Raw genomic sequence first — 19,735 nt, forward strand, 5'->3', positions numbered from 1 at the left:
GCTCACATTGGTTACCTGTGTGGAGTATGATATCATCTACATTATATTTTCTTGGACACACTGGGTAGTATATAACATATACAATACCCCAATGTGAGTAGGGAAAGTAATAATGTTCTTGAAAAAAATAGAGCGGCAATTGGCTGGCAACCTAATATGTATTCTTTTGATGCCAGTAGGCAATGAGCCATGTTTTTCTTGGCACCAGATGTTTGATGTACTCTCTTGGCACAATTTAAAGGTATCACAGCATGTGGCACAAAAAATTTAGTCACACAATATTAATAAATACCATTTTTAACTATTTTAACTATAGGATTATATTTAGCTGCAGGTTAAAATAGTGTGAAGGGGGAGATAAAGCAAATGTAAAGGCAAAAACACTTTAAAATACTTGCACATTTGTCCAATGGTTATCTTTTTAAACCTGCTGTAATTTGGTTCCAGTGTTTTAATTACAAGTAGTCAGTGCCAAATACATTTGTTTCTTGTGCAGATTAATATGGTCATAAAACACCTGTTGATCTTGTTGAAAGCTAGGAACTGTCCTGTTTTCTCTGCACACTTTGTATTATCAAAGTCAACCACAGTGATGAGGACTATGGATATTATAACAGTACATTTATCAAAAAAAATAAAAAATAAGTGTGTACATGTGTCTGATTATCGCTCCAGATGGAACAGTAGTACTCGTCTGGAGTGAGAATCTGACGTGTGTACAGCGGTTGCCCGATGCTGTTTGTGGATCCATTAGGATGATTGGGAACGATCGCTATACTAGTCAAGAGAGGAGAGCGCATCAGGGGTTCCGCTCTTCCTCCTCTCCATAGAACAGAAGGGGGGGGGCAATGTGTACAGCACTTGTTTGTTCATCTTTCATTATCTGTCACTGGAATGATCACTATTTGTGTACAGAGCCTTAAGCTTCCAAAGAAATAGAGATTCTTCATGTTCACTGTTTTCTTGATGTTGTCTTACACAAACACCCAGGAATAATACATCTAGATGACTCGAAGAGGTCTTTTTATAAAACGGTGAATCTGGCATTCACCAAAATATTCCTCCTGGAGAATCTTCCAGGTTCATATGTTTCAATTGCAGTAATTGATTCTCCAACAGGGAATGATTCAGTGAATATAAGATTAACATTTAAGGCCTATTAAGTAGACACTCTCTACATTGTTTTCTCATTTTTATGCATTGAACTTTTTGTGCTACTCCTTCAAGTGTAATTCTTTTTCTTTTAATTGGGTTTTATTTTAAATCGATTTCTGACTTCTCCTTTTTTTTTTTTTCAAAGATTAAAGTTTCCTGACTGTTGTTCAGTAGTCAAATGAATGTGTGATTTGTTTTATCTTGTTTTTATATTCTGTTTTCTTGTCTTTAAGGGAAGAAATCCATTCTTTTTGGAGCCTTCCATTTTAATCACCATCACAGATGGCAGCAAGCTTACAATTCCTTCAGGTGTTCAGGAAGAGGTGAGTTCTCTGCTTTAATTGCTCTAAACATTTCAGGGTAAACCAAGCTCTGTTCGTTTTTTTTTTTTTTAATCTCTCAGATTGGGTTTCACATTAGCTAAATTAACTAAATCCTGCTAGAACAAACTTGCTTTCTATTGTTTACTTTATCTGCTTTTTTATGTATCCAATTTCTTTCCTAAAGCTCCATCTTCCTCTTAACTCTCCATTGCCCGGAAGTGAACTCACTAAAGAGCCATTCCGTTGGGATCAGAGGCTATTTGCACTTGTACTTCGCCTTCCTGGAGCTTCGTCTGTGGAACCCGAGCAGCTCGGCAGTGTGCCATCTGATGAATCCGCCATTACTCAGATGTGTGAAGTCACTGGAGGTAAGATATCTGCACCTAAAAGTTAAGTGCAAATTATTGCAACTTGCCTGCAGAAAATCTCCTAAGAGTTCAATTCCTAAAGCAAGTATTTTTCAATTTCTTTCTCATCTCTTTGTACGCAGTATAACCCTCTAGCTATTCATGAATGTTTTCTTCAACAATTACAAATAGAGATCTTTTGTGAAATATATTGTTTTAGATGGGTAGCTTGCAGGGTAAATTGTACTTACCATTGCACTTTTTATAAAATGCTCCTCTGCCTGTTGTTTGACTAAGTTGTATTTCCATTTTGGACTTTGCAATAAGGATAACTTGAAACCCCAATTGCTTGCATCACATATACATATATGTAGAGGAAAAATAACAATTAATAGGTGCAACAAACCTTTTTTTTTTTTTCTAAAAAGAAAAAAGTGCAGCACATCTACTTTCAGTAATAGCCGTTTCCGATCAAGACTGAATGGGAGCGCAGAGCCTCCTGGGATACCTACGTTACGCATCCTGGGAGGCTGTGGGTGCTCCTTCTGCGATTGGGGCAATCTTGGACATGTGCGGAAGGGGCATTTTTTCTGTTAAGGGAAAGAGATGCTAATCTCATGCTAGCACAGTGAGATCGGGTCTCTCTCTACCCCCCCTAAAAACTGTAAATGAGGGCTGTTTTTTATTTTGACCTGGTGGGGGTTTACAACTGCTATGCTACTATATTGAGAACTATTAAACTTTCCATTAGATTATGCAGAGTGAATTTTAGGTAGGTATTATATATGTATGTTCATTTTACTTCTTTACTTCAGATGAATAGAAATGGTAAATGCCACTGAAGTAAGATTTTTTTTTTTTTTTTTAACGGTTTGTGTTTTTGTTTTTCAGGTCGTTCCTACTGTGTCAGGACACAGAGGATGTTGAACCAGTGTTTAGAATCTCTAGTTCAAAAGGTTCAGAGTGGAGTTGTAATCAACTTTGAAAAGACTGGCCCTGACCCGGTCCCAAATGGAGAAGGTATATATTTCACCCATTAGCAGGCTAATTATATGCTTGAGAAGCAAAGCTGTTGTAGCACTGATAGTAAAAGCCTGATGAATGAATACATAGAACGTTACAAATTGAGTAGTCAACAACAGCCAGTTGGACCTTAAAAACAGACTTTTGATGGCTGTGCCCAAAAATAGGAAAGGGGCGGGAGACACACTGAGTTCTCACATTTTTAGGATACGAGTCAAAACCTGCCTACTTTTGCTGATGATCACTGTTGTTTGATTGTGATAGCTTGACAATGAATCGTTGCTAACGCAGCTTTTGGTCATTAGAAAATAAATATTTGTTATAACTTAAGGACAATAGAAATACACCATGCTGCTTTTTTTTAGTTCCTTAAAGGATAAAAAATGTTTAAAATTATAACAAGTCTGCAAACCTTTACCTGCTTTAACCGAATTGTGGCCAGCAGCCATAGCAGCAAACTACACAGTGTAAGCAGATTATGTTCTAGCTAGTTGTTAGCAGCTTTTCCAAATGACCAACTTGTTTTCTTTATCTGTTCTGCTTGGTGAGAGCAAAATAGGTCTTAAGCCCCATACAGACATTAGATGATTGTCAATGGAAACCATCTTTTGTGATTGTTTCCAGTGATAGATAAATGAACGAACACTGTAAATGTATCCCTGTTGTGCTCAGTTGAGGCTGTGGGGTGGATGTGATGCTTTATTTATTTATTTTGGTGCACAGTAGTAGTTCTCGACCAATCGTTCATCATCTCGCCACAGCCACAATAATCTGATGTGTGTATGAAGGTATAGCTTTTCAATTCAAAGCCAATGGAAAAAAAAACAAATTTTTCTATATTTTAGAAAATATCGTCTGCAATAATTTTTTTCTGAATCCTTTTGGCAGATGGACCTACAGATTCTCTCAGGCCAACTAATTCATTTGCCCCTCAAGCCTGGCATACCTGTCACAAGCTTATATACGTGCGGCCTAATCCAAAAACTGGTGTTCCTGTTGGTCACTGGCCAATTCCTGAATCCTTCTGGCCTGATCAGAACTCGCCAACACTGGTAAGTTCATTTTCTAGATGCAAGTAGAAGTTTACTGTGGGACTGTGTGTGTTGCATTGCTAGTCAACATGAGCTTGCCAAGCTAATATACAAGTGCTGCCAGCAGTTTTTATAAGAACAAGTATTGCATTGGATTGCACAGTAAATGAAGGTCTCCGTATCTTAACTGACCTTTTTTTTTTTTTTTAATTCTTTATAGTCATAGGCTATTACAATGCAGAATATCTATTAACCATTTTATGTGTTCTGAGAGAAACTAAAACCTTACTAGTAAAACAACAAAAAATCCCTCTGTTTCATTCAAATGCTGTCTGCTTTTCCCTGCAGAAGGTTCCTTGGTCATGTATTATGTTATTAGACACTACAACCTTTTTAACATGGGGGAACACCTTGAAATACCTTTCAGGTTCTTGGAGAACCCCTTCAATAGTTACTATTTCCACAGTTTACAGTACTTTGGCCTAGTGGTCATTAGGAAGCGCTCCGTAATATGTTGGCGCTATATAAATCCTGTTTAATAATAATTATAATAGGAATAATGCCTCATACATTCCTAGCCAGTAGGAAGGTTGCCACCCTTACAGATAGGTAAAAAGTTTATTGGTATTTATAAACTGCCTGAGAGTAAACTAAGTAAACCTAATACTTCCTATTTAAATTACATTTCACCTTTACGCATGTGGATCAGGTTAATAGAATCAAGAGTCATATGCCAAGTCAAAATAAATATTAAAAACGCATCTGATTCCTTTTAAAGACACTGCAGATACAGAAAAATAAATGTTTATCTGCCAGAAATGCACTTGGCTTTGTTGTGGGCTGACAATACACAACATGTCTTTGGACCTGGCCGGTGTCTTCAGCTAAACTACTCATCCTCTCCCACTGTCAGATCTCTACAACATGGTTAATAATTATGTTGCTCATGATAAGTATATATGCTTGAGATAACCTAGATAGCATACACAATCAATGGTGGAATATGCATCTGTTTGTATTTCTAACAGACCAAAAAGGATCAAAAAGAAATGTTCCTTGTTTACTTATGTACACTTTCACAAAATATTAGTTTCATTTTCTGTATGGGTATTGACGTAGAGAGAGAAACCTTATGCACAGTACAAAATAAAAGGTTTTTGATTTTATTGTGGGAATCTAAAACTCTCACCAGGAACAGGGAATTGTAGGAACGACATGAAGTCTTGAGTTTGAAGGACCAGCAATATGTGGATTTACATGTTATGAATGTATTGCAGTATATGTACATTACATATTTTGCATTTATTGTTTGTGTTTGTCTTTCAGCCCCCTCGCACAGCTCATCCGGTGGTGCGGTTCTCCTGTGTAGACTGTGAGCCCATGGTCATTGATAAGCTACCTTTTGATAAATATGAGCTTGAGCCATCTCCTTTAACTCAGTATATCTTGGAACGGAAATCTCCTCACACCTGCTGGCAGGTCTGTACCATTATTTTTTTTAGAGATGCAATGAATAACAAAATATTGAGCCAGTGAAATTTGACTATGTGGATATTTAATCCATTTATAAACAATAAGTAATTCATGTTTAAAGTGGATCCATACCCTGGGGATAGGAAGTGGCCACAGTCAGTTGCCCTCCCAGCACACTGCTGTCCCCAGCGTTTTTTTGTGTCCTGCCAAATCACTAAACGATCAGCAAGAACGGTCAGTGCTGTTTCTAAATAGACAAGACACAGCAGGGTGCCGCCTGCATGTCTCCCCTTTTCTATAGAACAGACAGCACTGTTTGTACAGCACTTGTTGTTCCTACTGTTGTTGAAAACAATCTTAAGTACTGCTTTTACATAGCTTACATTAATAAAACCCCCTATGCAATTTCAGGACAATAGACATAACACCATTTAAGGTTTTTGTGGCTTTAATAGTTATACCTGTGCTGGGGAAACTTAGGAGCTGTGTATTTTAATCTGCTCCAGGGAATTGGTGCCTGTGCAGGAGGTGGACACAGTCTCCAGTCAGGTAACTTGGAAATATGAAAAGTTCTGGTTGAAATTGTAGAATGATTTTTAGACTGACGTTTTCTCTTTGACTATATTCCCAGAACAGTTGGAATTCTTTTCAATGAGGATAAACAGCTTTAAATAGAAGCTGATATTGTGAAATATGGCTTGTTAGGACATATCACTTTCTCATATGAGAAGCTTTACACGATGGCAGCTTGGCTTCCACAGAATAAATGTTACTGTACATTAAGTAGTGAATTGTCAACAGACATATATGTGAACCAGATGTGTTCAGAGAGGTCTACTAATTACATGTAAACAGTGTTGCTTGCTTCTGAAACTAAAATTACTTGTCCATTCATCCAAGTTCGTACTGAAGATGAATTTGTCCAACCTAACCTGTCCTAATTTTATTCAAGGAGTGTATACCAGGCCACCATCTTTTAACAGCTTTCCCTTATATATGTTAAAAGATGTTATGTCCTGCTCAATGAGACTGGTGTAGTCTTGTTTAATTTAACTGGTATGAGTTATTTTTTGCTTTTATATTGCATTTGTATTGTTACATTATCATTGTTTGGTTAACCCTATACTTGTGCTTTCGGTTCAAAACTATTTAATCAAGAATGTAGTTTGGGATTACTGATTGCATCACTCCCACACTTTGCCTTATGACACTACGGCTGGTGTGTAGCGGCTGCTTCAGTAGGAGGTGTTACATGGTAGTGTTGTACCAGACTACATTCTGATGAGATATTGAGTTTTTAACTTTTTATTTTTATTGCAAACTAACCAAGTTTCATTTCATATAATCTTTCTTCATTTTTATTTGATTATTTATCAGGTTTTTGTGAGCAGTAGTGGAAAATACAGTGAAATTGGACACCCGTTTGGGTATTTAAAAGCAAGCACCACCCTTACGTGTGTGAATCTCTTTGTAATGCCATACAACTATCCCGTATTACTTCCTTTACTTGGTGAGTCACTACACTAAAAATACTACTCAATGTACAGCAATACATTTTACCATTCAGTTCAACCATGTATTGATTTTTTTCTATGACTGCTCCATAGAATTTACAATGGTGACTGTCCCATATGTTTTATCTCTTTCCTGAAAATTCTTGAAACTTTTTTTTTTTTTCTTTCATGAATGATTGGTTAATGGGGTTTATTTAGGACATTACTATGGATGTATGTAATATACAGCGCTGCGTAATATGTTGGCACTATATAAATCCTATTTAATATTAATAGGATAAATACACAAAATGTAATATATGCATAGTACAAGAATTGTATATCCATAGTTTAAAAAAAAACGAGCAGTCACCTATATATGTAAAAGGTATTATGGCATCTATAATTTTGACTCCAAGGAATGCTGTCTCACTTTGCAGCTGCCAATTAACAAATAACATTTTAACAGGCTAATATTTTGGTATGGATAGAAAAGTAAGGGGGTAAAACCCTGTCAAGTTTATACTGCTATCCCATGTTCCTATTGGAGAGATTTCCCCATAATTTGTCATGAAAAGCATGAAAAACTCTGACATTAGAACATTGACAAAAAACAATCTTTTCTTGAGTGAAGACAGGTTACAACTTCAGACAAAGTTACTGTCCCAATACACTCACTTTATTCGAAAATGAACAAAAATACCTTACTGGAGGTAAACTTTGCCAATGTCCAGCTATTTTACTGAATTGTGTTTCGTTGAGGTACAGAAAAGGCAAAAAAGAAATATATATAATACATAATAAAGATAATTGCAGCTGATCCTGCTATATAAGCAAGGTCACCTTTTTTAGCTGTGCACCCTCCATGCAAGATGGTAAAAATTTTTGGCGTTCTCTTTGGTTTTTGATTTTGTCTGCATCATTGAACATAGTACACGGAAGGAACACTAACCCATCGCAGCCATTGACCTTTATTTTTCGACTGTTGCATGTAGCTGCTGTGGGATTATAGTTTTTTTTTTTTTTTTTTTTTTTTTTTACCCTGTAATCATTACTGTTTGTTTGTTCTTTATTAAATAAACCTGTATGTACTTTAAGGATCATTGAGGAGGATAACGTTCTTTGGCATAATAAATATACAGCTGATTGGTTTACAGTTTAAAATGCCGAATACAAATAAACATCATTACTCATTTTTGTACATTGTTTAGAGTTTGCCCCTTTTCCATTTTCCTGGTCTGGAATTTTTTTTTTATTTGTAACAAGATGCGTTAGTTACAGACAGCAATATTTATTCCAGCTGAGAAACGTGTTAATTTCTGTTGCCTTACACATACAGTAATACCCGGAAAATTTGCTCTTCTAAATCTGCGGCTTTGCTGCACAAATTTGCATATTTTAAAATTCGAGACTAAACTGTATCCAAATTAGCTGATCCATAAAAGCATAAAAAAAGACTGAAAAACAATTTTTTAAGTTGTTAAAAGAACAGATCATTACTGAAAGTATGGTTATTTTAATTTTTAACGAGAGTTCAGCATCTCAGAGAAGATGCTAGCTGCCACAAGGTGGCGTCCAAAATTTGCACATTTACTGTAATTTTCTTTCACTGGTATACAAGTGGAGAAAAAGCCAGCAATTTATCCATTGAGGCTTTATTTCTTGTGTATTTACAATCTATGTAATCTGAACTCCAGATTGGGTTCAAAACTACCCTGGTAGCAAGACTACCTCCACACTACAAAAGGCAAATAACTTGTTTTTGCCTGCGTACTTTAAAAAAGAAAAAAAAAAAATTTTCCCATCCCTCACTTTGCTGCAGCTGGTGCTTTTCTGCCTAATTCTCCAGGCTGTGGAGGCAGGGCCTTGGCTTCCTTATTTCTAATGCAGGGATATTGCTCCTTCATGTACTACATCATGTTAAAATGTATACACACTAATGTATCATGGTTTTTTTTTTTTTTTTTTTTTACAGATGATTTATTCAAGTTGCACAAGCTAAAGCCAACACTAAAGTGGCGACAGGCCTTTGATAATTACTTGAAAACAATGCCACCCTATTTCTTATTGGTAAGCTGCAGCAGGTATTTGGTCATTGTAACAGAAATTTTTTTTTTTTTTTTCCATATAACAACTGTTTTCTTGATTTCTATTTTCTCATTAGCCATTAAAAAAAGCACTGCGGATGATGGGAGCTCCAAACCTAATATCTGACAACGCCACCCTATTTCTTATTGGTAAGCTGCAGCAGGTATTTGGTCATTGTAACAAAATTTTTTTTTTTTTTTTTGTGTGTGTGTGATTGTAGTTGTAAATAAGAACTTTCTTCTTTACTTGATGTAGAATACCATATAACAACTGTTTTCTTGATTTCTATTTTCTCATTAGCCATTAAAAAAAGCACTGCGGATGATGGGAGCTCCAAACCTAATATCTGACAACTTGGACTGTGGTCTTAGTTATAGTGTTATTTCTTATCTGAAAAAGCTTAGTCAACAGGTAACAAATCCATGTTGTATTCTATTATGAGATGTCACACCTGCAATACTGTCATAGAAATCTCTGGACTTTTTTGGAATTAAATATATTATGTTATGTTCTATGTGGTGAGATAAGGATAAAAATTATAAACTAATATTACCAAAATACACCGTTGCAGTTTATAATTCAATTAAACAAATGCTGCTATACAATGTTATGTTAATAACTGCATTTGGTTGACATTATGTGTAGTCTTAAGGTCCTCCATGTCTTTCCTTTGAAATGATCTATTCTAATATTTTACAATATTTACTTAAAAGTATTTTTTTATGGTGCAGACTAAAATGGAATCTGAGAGAATAATAGCTTCTGTTGGAAAGAAGGCCCCGCAGGAGACGGGGATTAAAGTGAAAAGTAACCCTGCAAAGACGTCTTTAGTTCACAGTAAAGACTTCAAACAGCTGCTACAGGGGATCTCTGGAGAGGCCTCCATCCGACTAACGGAGAATTTAAAGGAATTTCCTGGTTTTCAGATTGGACTTTTAAATAAGGTAGAGTGGCTAATCAAGTGTGTACTGTTATTGTGAAGAATCCCCCCATCATCTTGAAATCCATAATATTTTGTATTTAAAGTAAAACAATGCTGTCTTTCGTGTTTACTGAAGCACAGTGGAAATATTCCCTTAACAACTTTTGCTTGTGCTATTTTTATATGAGCTTGCCTATGGCCTTGGTTCTTCTTTGTGAGTGGATGGAGTAGTCCTTGAGTAGAATGCAAAAACATGGAATCTTTATGATTTCTGACTGACAAAGACCATGCATACACCAATGCATTAAATACTATTTCCTTTTGTCCATAAAGATGAATGTAGATTATCATTGGTGCAGTGAAATCTTACTGCATGTCTTAAGAGGCTAATACCTGGTGCTGCTTCTGGAAAACTCATTTAGCACTTTAATAGCGTTAATACTAAATTGCATGTCTTACACATCCCATTTGTTTAGGATCTGAAGCCACAGACCTACAGAAATGCCTACGACATTCCACGCACAAACCTCCTAGATCAGTTGACAAGAATGAGGACCAATTTGCTGAAAACACATAGGCTGATTGTGGGACAAGATGAAGGTATAGTCTAATTTCAGATCTTTTTTTTTCCTGTTACTATCAATTATGTTATCTGGCAGTTTGAAAATTCAAAATGAAGGCATTACAATGCATTAAAAAAGTAAAAATATCTAATTTGTGTGGGGATCACTATTCAAGGCTGGCTCTACATCCTCTCAATACTTCTGTTGGTCATATGTCATGAGCAGCCTCCTTGAATTAAAGATTACTTAGACAAGACAAGTTTATGGTTATTTTTCTACACACTTTTCATTTTAAGTTGGCCATTTAGTATGTTTTTTAGCTGCATTAAATTCAATGCTGTTTACTTGATGGTATATTTCTCTGCACACTGAACACACCCCTGTGTAGGTGTAGTGTATGTATATTGCACATCTAACCATACTGTGTGTCCTATCCTTTTGAAGTTAATATTGTTTGAACAGCATTAAACATTTTGAACTTTTACGTGCTAGTCAGGTCATGAGATATACAGGATTGTTTATGTATAGTTTTTATTTCCTCTTTTAATTTGTTCATAGTTTTAAGTAATCTAGTTTAAGAATGTTATTTAGTTGGTTATGCTATGTTATCAATAAATCTTGTGGTTCATACTTCATAGACTGTCTGCATAGTGTCCCGGTGGCACAGATGGGCAATTACCAAGAATACTTGAAGCTAATGCCTTCCCCTCTCCGAGAAATTGATCCAGACCAACCCAAGAGACTGCACACCTTTGGAAATCCATTTAAGCAAGATAAGAAGGTATGCATATGAAATGATATCCAAACAATATATTTCTACACAAGGGTTAGAAAGGGATGCTGTGTTGAGTCACAAATGCAAACCAGGGTGTAGCAGAGCCTGTTCCACAGTGCAAAAAGGGGAGAATGTACATAGCTGCTTGGATTACTCACATCTATCCTATTTAGCTAACCAGGCTGTGCTACATTGTAGCAGCACATTGCAGAACTTTTCTCCTACACTCTTGTCAGATATTAACATTTTGAACCTAAATTGACTTAGTTTTTCTGTAAAATGTTTTGTACATTTCACCCTGGTATTTTTTGTACAGATAGATGAAAATGCATAATAAATTGTTAAATGGTTCTAATTTATGAGCAGTTGCATGGTACATAAACTTGTGACAAATTACAGTGTTATAAATGACAACAAACAGGCGTTCAAGATTTTTTGGTAGTTTAGGTTTATTTATGTACAGTTGAGTTCCATTTTGGACAATCATAACGTGTTTTAGACAAGCCCCCTGGCTGGCTGTTTTACTGTTGTTATTGATAACATTTCATGTAACTTTTTTTTCTCCCGCACTTTAGGGTATGATGATTGATGAAGCTGATGAGTTTGTTGCTGGACCTCAGAACAAAGTTAAACGTCCTGGTGAACCCAACACACCGGCCTCTTTAAAAAGAAGAAGAAGCATGTCTTCGTTACTGAGACGACCTCAGACGCCCCCCATTATTACAAATCATGTAGGAGGAAAGGGGCCCCCTACAACACCAGGTAGCCCGGTCCCACACAACCTTATTAAGCCCATTCCTATACATAAAGGTAAGCCTCTATTTTTGTATATACATAGTTCTGGCACTTTAATGAAAGGGGAGCAGGAGGCTAAATACGTATTTATATAGCGTCAACATATTACGCAGCGCTTTACAAAGTCCATAGTCATGCCACTAGCTTGTCCCTCAAAGCTCACAATCCTTAGTCCCTACCATAATCGTATGAAATCAACAGTGTAAGGTCAATTTTTGGGGGGGAATCCAGTTAACCCAATGGCATGTCTTTGGAATGTGGGAGGAAATTGGGAATACCTGAAGTAAAACCCACACAAACATGGGGAGAACCTGCAAATTCTATGCAAATTCTATTTTTAAGCATCTCAGCCTGAGTAGAAAAACTTACACTCAACCAGCATGCTGCAAAGTGGGGTCATTGCTCTCTAAAGAAGTGATATTTTTTGCAATGGTTCATAATGCCACCTTTTATGTAGGAGCCAGAGCACTGAAATCAGTGGGCAGCATGAACTTTACTGAATTCAAGTCTAAACATCTGACCAAATAGGGAATGTTGGACCTCTACAATGAAACCATTGCTTGTCCACAGAGAACAAGGATTCGTCATATTTTCACCTGCTGGCATGAGAAATCATATTTTAGGAAGAATATGAAGTTTAAGACAATAAACACCTTTTGTTTTGATGCACATGGAATGTGTTTCGCGTATTTAAACTGATAATTTTATTTGGCTTGAAGAAGTTTCCTATACTGGAATTGTTATTTTTCAACATATCAAATGGCATTCTGAAACTAGCTCTACTTTGACAAGTCATTTTCCTTGTAATATACTTCTGCAGTCAAAATATTTCATTTTTTTTCTGTTCTGTCTGACACAAGTCAACTGAAAAGGAAATGTCATGGTGACAGAGATGGGAATGAAATCTCAGCACTGGTTCTAATCCTTTCTCTGCCTACCTGGGATTATTCTAGTTCACTTTTCTGTTACTTGTCAAATAGACAAGTAGTGGGGAATAGCGGGGACAGGTGTAACCCACACTCTATCCAAAACTTTAGGACTATCATCCCATCAAACGGCATTCTGAAACTTCCTCTGCTAGCTCTATAAGACATTAAACAACTTTTGTTTTGATGCACATTGAATGTGCTTATCTTATTTAAACTGATAATATAATTTGGCTTGAACTTTCCTATACTGGAAATATTATTTTTCATCACATCAAACGGCATTCTGAAACTAGCTCTACTTTGACAAGTCATATTCCTTGTTAATAAACTTCTGCAGTCAAAATATTTCAAAAATGGCTCAAAGAACATACACATGCACTCAAATAAGAAATCAAATCTCCTCCTTTCTCCCATTTGCAATGTTATTTTGTTTCAGCCATTTCTTTTATTGGAGGTTTTATGGCTAATTGGTTGTTATGGGGCAACACGGAGCATGAACTACTCTTAAAGTGCCCTAAATTGTTAGACATGGGAAAATAAATTACCCATTTTTAAACATTGTTTATTAAGGCCAAGTATTGTTGAGACCGTTCATTCACATCTGCTTAATAACTTTGTGTTTTCCAGATGCAATTAATACAGTAACTTCAGAAGGTAATGAAGAAAGAACAGGCAATGGTCAGGCTGTAGAAAAACAAATAGATGGACTGTCTCCACTAATTTCCCCAGCTGCTCTAGGCGATGACGATTTGTTGCCTAACAACTTTGATTCTGTTACTAATGAACTAAACAGTTTGATTGAGGATCACTTAGACCACAAGCCTGTTAATAACGCACTTATAAAGGCACATCTAGAAGACTACACACCTCTAGAAGACTCTCCGGTGAACCGGGAATGCACTTCTGCAATAACTGTGCCAAAATCACTAAAGGAAGCTCAAAGTATGATAAACGGGACAAATGCAGATATTAAAATTAAGGTCATGAAAGAAGTTCGGAAGCCAGGGAGAAGTAAGTGAATCAGCCTTTGCACTTTCATCTCTTATTTACATTTATCTGTATAGCGTGTATATGGGAGTAGCCATATTTTGCTCAAAATGTGTGCTCACCAAACACACCTTTTTCTTTTTACAACAATGTCTTCTGAATTGTATATATTTGTTTTTTAAACAAGAATGCAGTGATATTCCATCCTGGTTGTGCTTTTTGCAGTAAAGGATAGTTTTTTATGCACAGAATGTGGACTTGGAGAAAGTAATTGTTTAAATATGTTTGCTAGGAAATGGATGTTCTTCACTTCCTGTAATGTCATGTGAATGCATCTGCATGAAAGTGAACAGAAACTGGCTTTTTACTTAGTGGGATAATTAGGGTAAATTACCTCCATTTTTGAGTAAACATTCTCAACACCTTTAGGAACACACACACCTTGTGTGACTGATTGAAACTGCTTTGTTCTGTCAGAGATTTCTGTGTTCTACTGATTTGGTTTCATATAAAGTAGCTACATTTCTGTTTTTCAATATTTTCCTCCAAATGAAAGCATCTGCTTCTAAATATGATGATATGGCGGTACCACCTTATGATTTACTTTATGTAAAAGAGCAATTTCATGCCTTGCTCTTGGCGTTTTTTTATAGACTTATGGGGTTTTTAGGACTGATTTTAAATGCAGTTTGTGTCCCCACAGAATAGATTTACCTTATTTTTTCTGTTCTGTCTGACACAAGTCAACTGAAAGGGAAATGTCATGGTGACAGAGATGGGAATAAAATCTCAGCACCAGTTCTAATCCTTTCTCTGCCTTCCTGGGATTATTCTAGCTTGCTGTTCTGTTACTTGTCAAATAGTCAAGTAGTGGGGAATAGCAGTGACAGGTGTAACCCACACTCTATCCAAAACTTTTAGACTATTTAGTATTTCTGCAGGATAGTGCTAAAAGCTTTAACCCATAAGAACTGATCTGCGCTATGTTACTGCAACGTTTACGTTCTCTTTTAATCGAATAATCATGATTTATGTATGAAAACTCCTAAAACTGACTAACTCACACAATTTTGTCTCTAGCTTTTATGCTAAATGAATTTTATTGCTAAATGCAGAGCCCAATGTAGAGCAGTGTTATCCAACCAGGGTTCCACAAGAGGTTGCTGGGGGTTCCTTAGGCTATGAGCAATCTGTGCATCTCAAGATAGTTACCACTGACACCAATGATATTTTAGGTATTTTGATTTAGTAATAACTACTAGGTGTAAACAGTTGATCCTTTATATAGATAGGTAAATGTAGGTAAGGCACCGTTGAAAACAAGGTAAGAATGAAACTTGTATAATAAGGATTTGCAGGTTTTTGAAGGGAAGAATTGACAACCTGGGAAAGACCAGGTTAAAATTTACTGAACCCCTCAGTGTCAGCAGCTGAGGAGTCAGATTTTGTTTAGTGATGATTGTATAATCTAGCCTTTTCCTTGTTTATACTATGTGTTTGCTTTAGCCATGTGAATAAGCTGTGTTTTGTATTCACCTGCACCCCCTATGTGCTTCTGTATATCTGTGACAGCGTGGGCAGCTATGGAGATGGCCTTCCACCACACTGATCCAGCATTTCATGTTTGTGAGCCAAAAAGATTTTTTATTTTCTTTGTCTTTTATTCATAAAGTAACACTCTTGTGGTGGAATCATTTGTTTTTCGATTTAGTACAGTAATTGTTTTGTTTTTATATTTTAAATACAAGGACAGAAAATTACCATTTTTGATCTGTGTACTTTCAGATTATGAAAAAATCTTTGCTCTTCTTGAAGAAGTTCAAGGTTCTGTGGACATTCAAAAGAACTTTATTGAGTTCACAATCAAAGAAGCCGCAAGGTGAGAAGAGGTTATCTAAAGATTTCATTGAATCTTAAGGATAAAGGGAAAAAGTTTACTCATTTGTATGGTCTGTCAATTTATATTTACTTTATGTATTTGTTTTTTATTCTATACGAGCTACTAAACATAGAACAAGGCATTATTGCCTACAAATAAACACCAATAATGAGATATACATTAGTGTGGATGTTTGGACCTTGGTAGGAAACATGAGCTTACATGACAAAACTTAGATATATGTAGAACATAGAACTCCCATTATTGGGCCATTATTCAACACGTATCTTTTTATGTACAAAGTTATTACAGCACTGCAAAAGTCATGAAAGTATGTGAAATGTTGACATACATTTGTTGACCATAATGTTAGTAATATGAACTAGTCATACAAAGTCAAATTGAGCTCAACCAATATTTTCATATTAGGTTCATATAGATCGGTCCAGTCACCCAGTAATGTTGCAGGATTTCTTTTCACCATTATTGCACATAAAAATGTCCATAAGGTGACTGTTTACAATGCTCTGAGCTTGAAACTCAGGTGCACCAGGATATCTGAAATGTCCTACTGCTCTCATGAATTAAATGCTAACTTCGTCTATTGAACTTCCAAAGCTTCAATAAAATGTTTTGAACAGGAGAGTGTTTAAGACTCTGTGTTCACCTTTTTAATCGAGAAGTCTAAAATTGATAACATACCTGCATGTTATTTTCTTCTTCAGGTTTAAAAAGAGAGTGTTAATACAACATTTGGAAAGATTTCTTTCCGAACTGGAGTCAAACGGTCTGCCAAACATGGTAAACCACGTCAACAGCAGATAGCATTGTTTGCATAAGAAAATGCGGACCAGGAATGAGTTTGCTGTCACAGAAGAAAGAAAGAGGACATGGTGACCTCCTCCAACACCTTGCATCTCGGGACACTTTCTGGCCAGAGACAGGAGACAGGCGACAGAGTGACAACGTTTAAGAAGCTGATCTGGGCTTCAGGACTTAGTATGAACTATGAGGCTTTTTCTGTGTGGAGGTTGCCGTCTGCTGAGCAGGCTGAAGACGATAAACCTTGGTGGCCCTCCAACAGGTGATGATTATACTCATTTGTCAGTTATATAACATTTTTAACGTCATAGACAGCACTTGAGGGAACAAGAGGCAAAACATTGCTCAAGCACAGGCTACCACCCTGGTCAGAAGCAGTCAAGTGATGTTTCTACAGCTGATAAGCTTTCAAGACTCTTGATGTCCAACCCATGATAAAGTAATCCAGTCACTCTTATTGGCTGATTAGATTGAGGATACTTGGTCTTCCAGTTCAGCAGCTGGAGAACAAGCAGTTGCCCGCCTATGGTCCTAGTGGTGGCCTTTTCTTGTTGCATCTTTTGAGTCCATGAGGTAGCTTGTCTTGTTTTCAGAATAGGCTGCTGTTTGTATTGAGACATTAAAGACAGCCCTGTGACTGTATCCCCCCTATGAGTCACTAAACAAACTACCTCAGACTCTTTTCTGTTTTGTCTACAGACTATAAGAAAGTGCACCTGAGACTCCCCAGGTCCCCGACTTCTTTCATCCTGTGGGCAGGACGGAGACTCGTCAGGTGGCCTTGCACTCGCTGTGCTTTGGAAGCACTAGAAAAGGAGAACTCCTTTTTGTGTTTTTATTATTTTTTTTTAAATGTGTACTTTTAATGTTCATAGAGGAAATCAAATATTTTGGACAGTATTGTTATTAGCTATGTAATTTGATATTTTAACATGTATAAAGAAGTTTTGGTCTTGTACATAAATATATTCTATACATAAATATATAATAAAACTTTTTTTTTATTAAATTCTATAAAGGCTTCTTACTTTAAAAAGTAATACTTGCAAGCAACCGCATAGCATTTCTAACAAAGTGAAAAGTCTCTAGCATGATGGGATTGAGCCAATTTATACCATCCTGACATAGTGTTTAAATATGTCACCTCGAGGCTTGAATTTAACAAGGGCACATCTTTTTGGATGGCTTAATAGTTTGTTTTACTAGATACTAGAAAAGATATACAGACATGAAAAAAGACTAAATAGAAACTTTAGTATATTTTCATTTTACACATACGTTAGGTTAATATTGCAGTATGTATTTTATGATGGTGAATATTTCAGGTAATAAAAAAAATGAAACCATCATAATGTTCATGTGCAGCCATCTAGTGGTACCTGCAAGTCTAGGCAAGGACACAATGCATGCTGGCTAAGGTCTGCAGCTAGCAGAACAAGAAGCTTTAGAATCTACAGTAGACTTTTAATCACAAAATGTGTACCGGTGGCGTCTGCAACCCAGCTCTATAAATGTATTGTAGGAGACAAATAACTGCTGACTTCAGCAAGTATCTCAATCTGTAATACCCTCTATGCCCAACATCGTGGTTCTGAAGTTCCTCCGTTGCCGGTGCTCTTTCCCCCATCAATTCGCTTACCCTGTCCAGTCACTTTTCTGTTCTCCTCTCTTGGCTTGGTAGTATATTTGCTGCTGCTCTCCTTGCCCCTCTTTCCTCTTCTTTGGAACCCTCCCTGTTAAGCCCTCTGCTTTCCAGTTCTCTTCCTGATAAGGTGCTCCTCTCCCATCACCTCCCACTGCCACCAGCGATAGCTGGTATGTTGTGTTGGAAGGTTTCAACAGTTTTAAAACTGGCCATACAATCATAGGTAGGTGCACTTATTACTATATTTTACATATTACTAAATATTTTACTTGGATTACCCCCTCACACCCATTGCCAAGCATATCCAGCATTCAGACAGAAGCGCTGCCTAACAATCGCCAGCCAAAAGGTGCGTCTCCACTGGTTACAATAACCAGCAGAACCATGTTTCAGAAAATAACAGCTGGTGGTTGTTGTTAAATGCATAGGAAAAATAAAATGTAAGCAATATAATATAAGGACAAAACAGTAGGCTTTTTTTGTTTTTTTGAAACTGAGTTTTAAGTGGAAATTTTCATATACAACAAAAACAAGAAAAACATGAACATAAACACAGTATTCAGGATGGATATCAATACATTAGAAAAAGACAAATAAGTAACATATTTAAATAAAAAGAAAACAATGGTGGACTACAGCATAAACAATGTAATCCTAAATATTAATCATGGTAAGCAATAAGAATCAAGTATACAGAATATTAACAATACCTAAACCAGGGAATGAAGAAATAAACTGAAAACAATTAATAAAATAAAAAGGGGGGAGGAAAGGGGGTCTCCAAGGTGCTTGGTAATAGGGAGTGCACGGGATCAAATTAACCCATTAAACTTTATTTGGGCATAATAAACATCCCAAGGTTCCCAGGCCCGTTCAAATTTAGCCACGTTATTCCTAAATAGAGCAGTAAGATACTCCATCAAAGGAACATCTTGAATATGGGCATACAAGTCTTCTAGAGAGGGAGGTAGAGTGGACTTTCTCTTGGTGGAAATCAGGTTGTGGGCCGCCACCAAGATATGTGTCATGAGCTTAGATGTGAGTTTGCGAAGACCCGTGAAGATGATGTAGTGGATCCAGGGGGGATCATTGTTGAGTCACTCCTCCAATTAGCTGATTGAGTCTATCCCAATAGCTTTGTATAATGGGACAAACTAGAAGATATGCTCTAGAGTCCATCTTTGGGACCCACATTGCCAACAATTAGGGTCTACCTTTGGAAACAGCCTTTGGAGCACATCTGGTGTGTGATATGACCGAAACAAAATCTTGTACAAGTTTTCTTTATAAAGGGTGCAAAAAAAGCTTTTCTTTGCTGCCTCCCAAATATCAGTCCAATCCTCCCCTAGTCCAGCCCAAAATAGCTTCCCAGGTGCTCATGTAAGCAAGTTTACCAGAAGTCTCCTGTGTTGACACACGGAGTAGGCAATAAATGGAGGAGATAAGACCCTTGGCATAAGGACCAGCTGCACATACCCTCTGGCA

The 19,735-nt window shown here is 36.7% G+C and overlaps 1 protein-coding gene across 3 annotated transcripts in view; it reads left to right on the plus strand.

Moving 5' to 3' along the window:
• Window positions 1-17,623, plus strand: part of LOC140344638 (integrator complex subunit 6-like) — a 33,481-nt gene extending 15,858 nt beyond the window's left edge. For 2 of the 3 annotated variants that reach the window (XR_011923616.1, XR_011923617.1), the window contains 16 exons: window positions 1,389-1,478; window positions 1,663-1,846; window positions 2,717-2,845; window positions 3,737-3,900; window positions 5,206-5,358; window positions 6,730-6,862; window positions 8,821-8,915; window positions 9,234-9,344; window positions 9,665-9,877; window positions 10,332-10,455; window positions 11,057-11,199; window positions 11,769-12,003; window positions 13,545-13,928; window positions 15,690-15,783; window positions 16,509-16,867; window positions 17,305-17,623. Coding sequence is in view for 1 of the 3 variants with exons in the window: in XM_072431957.1 (XP_072288058.1) it covers window positions 1,389-1,478; window positions 1,663-1,846; window positions 2,717-2,845; window positions 3,737-3,900; window positions 5,206-5,358; window positions 6,730-6,862; window positions 8,821-8,915; window positions 9,234-9,344; window positions 9,665-9,877; window positions 10,332-10,455; window positions 11,057-11,199; window positions 11,769-12,003; window positions 13,545-13,928; window positions 15,690-15,783; window positions 16,509-16,608 (2,352 nt within the window). In the remaining 2 variants the exon portion in view is untranslated. Of the gene's footprint in view, window positions 1-1,388; window positions 1,479-1,662; window positions 1,847-2,716; window positions 2,846-3,736; window positions 3,901-5,205; window positions 5,359-6,729; window positions 6,863-8,820; window positions 8,916-9,233; window positions 9,345-9,664; window positions 9,878-10,331; window positions 10,456-11,056; window positions 11,200-11,768; window positions 12,004-13,544; window positions 13,929-15,689; window positions 15,784-16,508 lie in introns of all 3 variants that reach the window. The other variant, XM_072431957.1, reaches the window with a different exon arrangement.
• The last annotated feature ends 2,112 nt before the right edge of the window (window positions 17,624-19,735 follow it).

This window comes from Pyxicephalus adspersus, chromosome Z (genome assembly GCF_032062135.1).
Source record: "Pyxicephalus adspersus chromosome Z, UCB_Pads_2.0, whole genome shotgun sequence".
NCBI classification, from domain to species: domain Eukaryota; kingdom Metazoa; phylum Chordata; class Amphibia; order Anura; family Pyxicephalidae; genus Pyxicephalus; species Pyxicephalus adspersus.